Below are 11,151 nucleotides of genomic sequence, written 5' to 3'. Positions count from 1 at the left end.
CACAATAAAAGGCCACCCTGGAATGTGCAGTTTTGTCTCACAGCAAAATGCCACAGATGCCACAAGCATTGAGGGAGCGTGCAATTGGCATGCGGACAGCAGGAATGTCAACCAGATCTGTTGCTCGTGCATTGAATGTTCATTTCTCAACCATAAGCCGTCTCCAAAGGCGTTTCAGAGAATATGGCAGTACATCCAACCGGCCTCACAACCGCAGACCACGTGTAACCACACCAGCCCAGGACCTCCACATCCAGCAGGTTCACCTCCAAGATCGTCTGAGACCAGCCACTCAGACAGATAATGCACGGCCCCATGTTGCAAGGATCTGTACACAGTTCTTGGAAGCTGAAAATGTCCCAGTTCTTGCATGGCCAGCATACTCACCGGACATGTCACCCGTTGAGCATGTTTGGGATGTGCTTGACCGGCGTATACGACAGCGTGTACCAGTTCCCACTAATATCCAACAACTTCGCACAGCCATTGAAGAGGAGTGGACCAACATTCCACAGGCCACAATTGACAATCTGATAAACTCTATGCGAAGAAGATGTGTTGCATTGCATGAGGCAAATGGTGGTCACACCAGATACTGACCGGTTCTGAGTCCCCAGACCCCCAATAAAGCAAAAAACTGCACATTCCAGGGTGGCCTTTTATTGTGGGCAGTATAAGGTACACCTGTGCACTACCCATGATGTCAGATCAGCATCTTGATGTGGCACACCTGTGAGGTGGGATGGATTATCTCAGCAAAGCAGAAGTGCTCACTATCACACATTTAGACTGATTTGTGAGAAATGTTTGAGAGAAATGGTAATATTGTGTATCTGGAATGAATTGTAGGTCTTTAAGTCCATCTCATGAAAAATGGGAGCAGAAACAAGAGTGTTGCGTTTATATTTTTGTTCAGTATATTTTAGTGCTGTAATTTTGTAATTTATCCACAGTGTTGTAAGAAGTGTTCTAATCAAAATAAGACTTTTCTTGAAAGTTATTTTAAATCTTAACAACTGTACATCACCGGCACACAGTTGAAGAGTCATTTCACAAATTCTATCTGTTAAAAAACAATCGTACGTCGTCACTACTGAGTCTCTTGCCCACTGTAAATCCACGCGCTTCTCACTGTATTGTCTCTGCATTCTTTTTGATGTCAAGCACAGTACAAAACTTTCCTGCGCGAAGAGTGGAAGAGTTTCTCTACACTTCTCTACACTTTTGTCAAATGTAATAAGAATATTATATTCCCCAACTGTGTATTAAATAATTATCAATCAGTGTTATTAATCTGTTTTTTGTATTGTTGTATTTCCAGCTTCGTTGTTCATTCGTTTTTGTTTTGTAAGTTCCTTTTTGTAATTTTAATACGATTCCTTTTTCTGTAGGCTATCCATAGCAAGGAATATATCCACGCTTATTCTTATTCCATTTTAACAGAAAACATTTACCTGTCACAACCACTCTGTTTACAGATGCTTCAACCTCGCTTTTTGCGGTTGCCATGCCAAAACCTTTGAATCAGTTGCTGTGGAAATCTCCTAATTTACTCACTTTTAGTAAAGAAAACACTTAGGAGATTAATAAATTAAGTGGACAAGAGGAAATTGTTAAATGGAGCAAAATTTCTTACGAAAACATTGGTCGAGTATGGAATTCTTTTTTACCACATCTGCATGGGTACTTCAGGTGCTCGTGTCTCGTGTTAGCTTTTAGTTTTTAGGGGATGATCGTTAATAATGCGACACATTGCATATCAATATATTATTTTAAACAAATCTCAACTAGACTACCCCACCACCTCGAACAGAATAAGCGGTTAGAAGATGGATGGATAAATGAAGAAGACCAATTTAATCAGCTACATTTAAAAAGCATTTAGAAAATATATTGAGCTTTTTCAAATCCAAAGCTATATAATGTTTATAAAGATTTTAAAGATGAAGTATAGCTATAGGAGTATCTATGACAAAAAAAACAACATTCAGTGTTTGTATATGAGTGCTACCGAAGAAAGTTTATATATTGGCGTTTCTCTAATTTGTAATTCCTGAATTTTGTCAAAGAGAATAATTCAAATTAGTCGGCAATTAATAAAGGCTAGTGTTGGACATGATGAATACACAAATAAAAGTAGCTACTCATAATTTTGCTGCTCAAGTTAACATGCCAATAATAAGTTAGATTCAGCAGTTAATAAATCTTAATTAGCTGGCGTTAATTTAAAGTTGCATAATACAATAATGCAGGCATCACAGAGCAAGAATGAAATTATTTGAGAGCATATTGTTTGCTTCTGTCTGTTCATTTGTCTGTCTGTCTGCTTGCCTGCCAGCCTGCATTCAATTCAATTTACTTAAGCTTTTGTGGGGACTGACCGTATTTTCTCATTTCTCATTTATTCATTGCTTTACTGAACTGAACACGATAACTGAAACAATATGTTTCTAGTCGGCACACTTTTACTGTTGTACAGGAGACAATGACGTGATTCCCTTACAATCTGTCTGACGTCTTTTTCCGGTTGAACCGTTTTCTGTTAAAATAAAAGTCGAGAAGATAATCCGATTGTATTTCAGGTACGTAAAATTTAATTACGTTGTTTTCTAAGGAGCGATTTCTTTAAGGAAATGTATTTCACGTGCGTTTCATTGATGTAAAAGCTCATATACATAGAATGCGAAATTTTGTTAGGTAGTCAGGCTATTTAGAATTTTTAATAAATAGAAATTTACTCCAATGTCACATCGTCATGTTATAGAAAAAACGCCACTCTTCTTGTGAGACTCTAGATTCTAGTCAAAAGTTCATAACTTTTAGGTTTTTGAAGTAGTCTGATAAATTTGGAATTAGCGTTTAAGTGGTAAGGAAATTGTTGTGCATTTTTCTAAACATATCAGTAAAGGTATGGCATGTTTTCATAATTAATGACAGGTGGGTGTGTATATAATACAGTTGATTCCCAGTATTTATTATATATATAATAAATAATAAGAACACGTGCGCAGATGAATTAATGTAAAGATTACGGAGGAAATGGTTTTAGGATTTTTTTACTGGTTAAACTTTAGCACATCGGGGAAAATCCGCCCACATCAAAAATATAAAAACACAAACAAGAAAGTGGTTATATTAGTGGTATAACTGCAGCGAGCAGTTTATTTGTGTCTCGTAAGAGCGACAACAGGTTGTTTTTCGGCAAAACTTTTATTGTGAAACATTTCCAGCAGCGGCGCCTAAGGGATTAGGATTTCAACGTTACCGCTGTCAATGATCTTTTCTCATTTTAGTTCACGTTTACGTCTTCGTCTTTTGGGGTTTGGTTAGTCTGGTATTTAGTTACTTGCTCATATCGATTAAAGTGACATGTCTTCCAAATATGCAAGATAGAAACGCTGTTAGAATAACTGTCAGGTGATTACTATTAATCGCGCTTGCTTGTACATATGAATTATTAAATTCTTGTGCTTTTGTTAGCTATCACGCAATATATTTTGAATTATCTTGCTACCAGGGATAGATCTGCAGTGTTCAAAAATAAGTTTGTTCCCTGTTTATCAAACAATCTAATATTGAAGTTTCGATCGATAGTTCGCAGATTGCTTGGGTAGGGAACCAAAAGTAACAATGACCTCAACAAATGAAATCGGCTGAGCATCTGCGTGATCTTCTGAAATGCAGATTAAAGTTGAGGGCAGAGTAGATGATGGTGGCTTCACTCACCACAATGAGCTATATGGCAGATGACAGGCACCATCTGGTGACGTGGAAGTCATGGTTTTTCACTCTGACACCTAGGTCAGACCACACTCTCGGGCTCTTTCAGCAGGTCTCCAACACCGACATGAAGCTCTTCAGCCTCAGCATCCTTTATAAAGACACGGACAAGGCCGTCCTTCTTAAAGCAGCATATGACTTGTCCTCCTTCGGTTTTTTCCAGAAATCCAGGTGTGTTTCCCTGCGGTTTAATGAGGTCGGTCATTACCTTTGTTGTGCTGGCGGATTGCGTGCACCGTGACTTTCTTTTCGCCCTTTTGCACTGTAGTGTGCAGGAGTTCATGACGTTCACCAGCGCCCTGGTGGTAGAGCGCAGCTCACACGGGAGTCGGGCTTCTGTCACGGAGCAAGGTGGGTTTAAGAGATCTAGCTTGGTTACAGGTATGAGACTGGAGACTGGTGTGGGGAATTCCAGTTCACTTTATTTTTATATAGCCCATTTCACTACAGAGTCACCCCAAGGTGCTTTACATGGGTGTGTTGTGATAGAACATCATTAAGATGAAATGATGCAAAAACCGGAAAAAGGGAAGGAAAAGAAATGAAAGAAAGAGAGGCAGATGACAACAGAGGAGAGGAACCAGAAACTCTCAAGTAGAGAGAAAGAAAACCTCTGGGGGTCCAAGGTCAACTGGCTGCCCACCCCCCCCCCGGGCATTCAAACATTATAAAGGAAAGAAAAGATGGGCTTGCTTACTAAAAGCAAGGTGCAAACTGTGGTAAGTGTCAAAGCCAAAGTCCATCACTGATTCGGATCTCCCCGCTGGTCTGTGTTCCGTCTGCACCCACGATGCTATAATTCGTAAGACACATCCACAATGTCACCCCTCCATGGGACTGAAGCAGGACTCCAGCTCAGATGGTGTCCATCCTCCACACCCCAGTGTACCTGAAGATACAACTGTATTCAAACATGTAAATGCAAGAATGGCTACTGGTCCAGGTAATCCCAGTGCTTTTTGCAAAAGAAGTGGCTCTGTACTGGCAAACAATCTTTGAGCTCTTCATCATCCTGCTTAGAAACCACATTCCAAGGAGCCCAGTGATTATGGTGCGCTGGTGGTGCCTTCGGGTGTAATGAAATCCTTGGAGTGAATTCTGATTCATTACCTCTGGACTGAAACATACAGCAATTGGAATCCACTTCAGGTCTCTTGGAGGGTCATAGTGCTGAGGTAGTTTCTGATTCAGCATGTTTATAAAACACTGGGACCCAACATCCATACCAGGGCACTGTTTTTGGGTTTATTAGTATTCATTGTTGTTCAGTCTAATATATCAAAACACTTCATGTTAAACGTTACTCGTCATCTTATTTATATATTTACATTTAATTTATTTAGCAGGTGCTTTTTTTCCAAAGCGACAAATATTTCTTGAAAAAGCGGAGTCAGCCAGTTTCTGGAGTATTTGGGATTAAGGGCCGTACTCAGGGGCCCAAAAGTGCTTTGCCACCCTTGGGATTTGAACCGGTGACCTGTCGGTCACGGGTATAGGATCCTAAGCAGCTGAGGCTTGCACTCATATGATGTCTATTCCATCATGATTGAGGTTGATCTTGAATTGGGTCGCTATTGTTATTTCGACTGTGCTTGCAGTAATGCACAACAATTATTTGTAGATTAAGATCATTTGACGTGTGCAGTCATGTCCTTTATCTATTTTTCATTTATTGTCCAGAGCTTCATTTAAAAAAAAAAAAAAATAAATAAATAATTATATATATATATATATATATATATATATATAGCTTCATTTAATACTGTGCTCCAAGCTGGTACAGTATAGATATTGTCTGTTGTGCTTAAAATCAAGGTTACTGTGTCTGACCTTAGATCTTGGGCAAGCCTCTAGAGCAGGGGGTATCAAACTCCAGTTCTGGGGAGCTAGAGTCGTGCATATTTTTGAGTTTCCCCTCATTTAACACACCTGATTCAACTCCTTGTAGCTCCTTGTGGTAATTATCACACAGCTCTTGAGCTGAATCATTAGTGGTGGAACAGGGAAAGAGCTAAGCTACACAGGGCTCCGGTCCTAAAAGATAGAAGTTTGACACCCTGCCCTAGAGAAGAGCTTTCTGGAGACCTCCCTGAAGAGCATGAAGAGACCTGCGTGAGATATTTCTTCAGACCTCACACATATCAGGTTATGCCTTTGAACAGACACTTCGCATGGACTCAGTAGTTTAAAAAAAACCCTTCATTTAAGAGATACTCATTCGTAAACCTGGGCTGATATTGTTGTCTGATAGTTTCATAGTCTGGTATATGAAAATGTGGGTGCCACAGGGAGAGTGCAATAGAGGTTTAGGTATAGGGGTGTGACATTTGGTCTGGTGTAATTTGTCGGATGTGTGTATGATGTGGTTTGACTTTGCAGAAACAGGCCTTCCAGCTGCTGAGTTTAATCAGCTCATGGTACATTAAACCTAAAGTGTAGAAGGTCTCTAGTAACGCCCCCCCCCCCCCCCCCCCCTCCCAGAATACCTGTGTCACGTGTACGTGCGGAACGACTGCCTCAGCGGGGTCGTCATCGCGGACAGCGAGTATCCTCAGCGAGTGTGCTTCACTCTGCTTGATAAGGTCTGTCTCTCCTTGTACTAAATAAGCGACAGAGTAAAACTGTGATTCTGTGTCATACCCCTTCCCACCCATGAATTTTTGAAAAGAATTGTAAGAATTCAAATACTTTGGCTGAGTTTAGCTTATGGGTAGTTGCAATATTTATCTGTTTCTTTCTTTGTTGCACGCACTCGCCTATAGGTGCTGGATGAGTTCACCACGCAGGTAGACAGCTTAGACTGGCCAGCCGGGTCCCCAGGCACAATTCGATATGCAGCCCTGGACAGTTATCTTGCAAAATACCAAGTGAGTGTCTGGCTGCCAGCCTTTGGCAGTAACATTCTAGGCTGTGTTGTCTGTTGGATAAGCACTGTTTTGTCAGTAGATATCAGCTGATTGACTGATTGGCTCTCTGTAGAATCCCCGGGAGGCTGATGCATTAACTAAAGTGCAGGCTGAGCTGGATGAAACCAAAGTAATTCTGGTGAGAATCCTGATTCATTGTTTTCATGGCAGTGTCCCTACATGGAATTCTGAAGCATTGTAATATTCCACAGTATTTTTACTTTGTACTATATGAAAGTAAAATATAAAGGTTGTTTAAAATTTAAGTTAAATATCAGATGGCTAAACGGCATAGTTAATTCATCGCACACAGTTCCTGGTAAGTGACATTGAATGAAAGCATCGTAGGTTCAGTCAGGTTGCGACAGAGAACCATCATCTCAAAGTGCTGCTTTGGTTGTTAGCGTGGTTATAAGCTGCGGCTGGGTGGACGCTGGCTTCCTCCCCCCTCTTCAGCTGGGATGTTACAGGCAGCACGGCTTAGTGTGTTTCTGATACGGTCGGACGCCAGTTTCTCACGGAGCCCCTCTGAATGGCTTTCGGCTCCTGGCAGAACAAGACGATGGACTCACTGCTGGAGAGAGGAGAGAAGCTGGATGATCTGGTGGCCAAGTCAGAGCATTTGGGATCCCAGTCCAAAGCCTTCTATAAGACGGTGAGTGCAGCCCTGGGGCTCCGGCCGCTTTGGCCCAGCCAGGCCTCCTTTGGCACGCTGGGTCCCTCACCCTTCTTATTTACCTGATTAGTGCCTCCCTTCCTGTGTGTGCTCTTAATATCAAGATATTGAAGTGTTTTATATACTCCCTGAGTTCAGAACCTACTTACATTTTTCCAGTTACCCTGAAGCACATTGTCTGGACTAATAAACATTTAAGAGTCACAATCTGGAATTATAATCTGGGATTACACTGGAATTACACCGGTTGTCACATAACGCGACACTTTAAATGGCTGCCTGTTTGGGAACTTCTTGCTTAAAGTTCCTCTCCTTTGCCCCGTGTGTTTTGTGTATCCATGCACAGATTACATTCATTTATTAACGACAAAGGGTCAGCCAGGGCAACAATGAGTTTAGCATAAACAGGGTCTAGTATTTCCTCTCATTTTTTTGTGTGTGAAACTTTGATCCTGAAAAAAACTGGTGGATTTGAGCTATTTTAAGTTTAAATCTTGAATCTTGTGCATGATAGTATTTAGGGGAAATAGCTATTTAGGATGGTGTTACTAGCGTTCGCCCCAGTTCCTCAAGCGCCTTCATTTTCTGCAGGCCAAGAAGCACAACTCATGCTGTAAAATGATGTGATGCTGCATTCGGGCTTCTCCTTTATCCGCGGAAGGGCTGGAGACGAGCCGAGAGCCGCGACTGAGGTCGGACGGTGTTAGGCGTTTGCCCTTCCAGTGGCGCCTGGCAAGTGATGGGTTGGGGGTTGCAGCTAATATTTTAATTAGTAAAACCGTTCAGAATGGTTCTGAGATTCTCTTCTGGATTCTTTCATATTTGTGTGTTTTTTTTTTTTTATTTTTTTTTTTAAGTTTTGAACAATTTCTGAAATATAAGAATACTGTCTGTATCTGCTTCAGTTGACTTTTATGGGTGTTGTGGTGATAAAATTTTGCTGTTTAGCTGGTCGTGGTTTAACCTGAAGCCTTAAAATGTTACACTAAGAAGCTAACCAAGCGTTAGCCTGACGCGCAGTTGCCGGAGTACTTCTAAACTGTTGTTAATTTCTGTACCTGCAGATGGCGCCAAAGCCCCATCTGACGCCTGTGTTTTGCGCAGTATCTCCCTCAATCACTCTAGTGTCATTCAGTGGTCATTTGTATATGTACTCTGACGTTTACACTGGCATTCCAGTCTAAAACTCAGATGTCAGGATTAAGGGCTGTGTTTTTCGCTGTAATCCAGCATTTCTCAATTTTCAGCAGGGTACAGCTTCTGTAATCATTCTTCTGACTGCAGGAAAAGTAGGTCTTATTTGTTTGAAATGCACTAAAAGTAGAATAATTGTTTGCTTTTGCAGGGTGGTTTATTATTATTGGGCTCAGCAGGTTTCTTAATGCAGAGTGTATTCTTGTAATCATACTGCTTTGAAACATTCTGAGTTCGGAGTATTCACCTGCTGAATCAATATTCGTTTATTAAAAATAATTGCTCTCTATAAACCATTATTTCCGAACTCAGTCCGTGGTGACTCCTAAACAGTCCGTATTTTGCTCTCTCTCAGCTCTCACCACACCTATATCAGGGAGTTAGTGTTATTGATTAGCTGGGAGCTAGGAGGGAGCAAAAATGTGAACTGTCTGGGGGGCCCTTGGGACTGGATTGGGTAACATTGCTATTGAGTACATAGTCATCCGTCTGGGTGAATGTAGGTAGCACATCCCTCTGCAGGTATCTTGTCTGGGATCCTGCTTTAGTTACTGCCAAAGGTCTTTGCTCCATTTGTCTTTCCCCTGATGCTGCTTCCATCCCCTGCAGTGGTTTTCATGAACTCTGCTTCTTCACTGTTACATGGGAGATGGTGCAGTGATGCTGAAATAACTTTGTATTTAGTAATGCAATGATAGTTTTGTCAGTATTCCAGTTATGTAGCTACACTGTCAGAAAAAAGGGTGCAGGCCTGGTACAATTTTGTCCGCCAAGGTACAAACAACATTAACGTACCCTCAGTGGTACAAAAAATGTTCCTCTTAGTCTATTTCTGTACCTTAAATTTGACTAAAAGGTAGTATATTTACCCACAGTTAGGGTACAATTGGCAGATCCTTGAGGATACTTTATTTTCTGACAATGAATGGTTATTCAAATACTTGTATTACTCAAAGCCTCTTGTCTAAAATTTCTGTAGAGAACAGGACAGGGCTCTCCAACTCCGGTCTTGGAGAGCTACAGTCCAGTAGGTTTTCTATCCTACCTGGGTTCTGAAGAGCCACAGATAAATGCCAGGAACAGGTGTGGCTGCCCACCAGAAGCCAGGGAGAATACTGGTGAACAGTGAACCTACTGGATAGTAGCTCTCCAGGACCAGAGTTTGAGACTCCTGGTCCAGGATGACTTTGATTAAGAGGACCTGTAAACCTTTGTGCATCCATGCAGGTTATTGCATGCTGTAATTAAATCATGTATGTGAATTACATGGGTTGCTACAAGGTGAATCCTTAGAGTCATATCAATGCAAACTGTCAGAGGTGGCAATTTCAGGTCCAGAAAGTAAAAATCCAGACCATGATTTACTTTCAACCAACCAGCTGAGCATAAAGAGGCACAGTCACAGAGTACTAAACTGGTTGGTTGAAAGTAAACCATGGTCTGGATTTTTACTTTCTGGACCTGAAATTGGCACCTCTGCAAACTGTTATGTTGAAATCGTCTTTACCTGGAAATATCCGTGCACCTTTTGCTCAACAAATTGCGACAGGAACTTCTTGTTATACAGTATTGATTTCAGCTAGATACCGTTAAGTTGTGTAAATCACTACTAAACAGTATTGAACCAAATACTTTAATTAAGGTATATTAAAAACACTTTGACATATAGATGTCTATAGAATTGGTATTCTATTAAATGATGTATATAGGGAAGTCTTAAAATAAATTATAAAAATGTTTTTGTGATTTATCTGTGTGTTAATGCACTTTTGATCTTGATCTGTAATATTGTGGTCTATCTATTCTTTGTCTTATTACTTTTGTTTCCAGCAGACCAAACATGAAATATATTGTTGTTTTTCATTTTGTGGCCTTGATGGAGAGCAGTTGTGTGCTTTGGTTAAATAACTCTCCAAGTGCCTTTGGAGTTTGTCTCTTAGTTGCTTTTTTTGCTGAAACCTGGAACTGTTAAGGATAGCTTTATAAATACCGTAAAAGTTTCACTTTGCAATATTTCATGAATTTAATGTCTACCAATCGAGACTACTGTGGTAATAAAAATGCACTACACACCTTTTCATCAGTCCTTTAGTCTTGTAATCTGAATGAAATGTCACACTTTAGACTGAGGTGACATTGATGTACTACTGAGATCTTGTGGTTCTGTGTAACAGTGAATAGTTTGTTGGACTTGGTCGAACGCTCCTTTAAGTGGTTCTTTGAGTTTCCAATAAAATTTGGTTTGAAAAGTAAAGCATTTGTGTCCAATCTCTTCTTTCAACTTTAAATTCGTTACAAGTCAGTCAATTTTTTACGATTTCTACTTAAAATCGAATTATTTTTAAATGTTTTTAAAACTATTTTTTATGCAATAGGCAATTTGGTAACATAATAGTGGCAATACGTATTACACCGTAACTTTCATTAGGATTATTTTGCGCATTAAGTATTAGGCCTACAGTATGATAGCCCTACTGCTGTACCTGAGTACATCATTGTCAATGACTTCGACAGAAGGGGAAACATTAGGACGCTCAGTGGATATATAAACGTTTTAAAACCCATTTAAGCAAAAGTAAAGCAAAAAAAAAAAAA

The 11,151-nt window shown here is 40.3% G+C and overlaps 1 protein-coding gene across 5 annotated transcripts; it reads left to right on the top strand.

The window, feature by feature from the left end:
- Positions 1–2,409: 2,409 nt before the first annotated feature.
- On the top strand, positions 2,410–10,810 carry LOC125717782 (synaptobrevin homolog YKT6-like). 5 transcript variants are annotated; one of them, XM_048991070.1, is made up of 8 exons: positions 2,410–2,582; positions 3,833–3,951; positions 4,049–4,131; positions 6,262–6,362; positions 6,543–6,647; positions 6,760–6,825; positions 7,240–7,341; positions 7,954–10,810. In XM_048991070.1, exons 2-8 carry the CDS (start codon positions 3,848–3,850, stop codon positions 7,987–7,989), a joined length of 597 nt encoding a protein of 198 aa, XP_048847027.1. In that variant the 5' UTR covers positions 2,410–2,582; positions 3,833–3,847; the 3' UTR covers positions 7,990–10,810. The 5 variants fall into 5 exon arrangements, with proteins under 5 accessions (XP_048847027.1, XP_048847016.1, XP_048847036.1 ...); XM_048991059.1 differs by having other exon boundaries at positions 3,830–3,951; XM_048991079.1 differs by lacking the exon at positions 2,410–2,582 and adding an exon at positions 2,980–3,325 and having other exon boundaries at positions 3,830–3,951.
- The last annotated feature ends 341 nt before the right edge of the window (positions 10,811–11,151 follow it).

The sequence above is a fragment of the Brienomyrus brachyistius genome, chromosome 2 (genome assembly GCF_023856365.1).
Source record: "Brienomyrus brachyistius isolate T26 chromosome 2, BBRACH_0.4, whole genome shotgun sequence".
NCBI classification, from domain to species: Eukaryota; Metazoa; Chordata; class Actinopteri; order Osteoglossiformes; family Mormyridae; genus Brienomyrus; species Brienomyrus brachyistius.
Note: the sequence above shows the minus strand (reverse complement) of the source record. Positions and strands in the feature narration are given on the sequence as shown.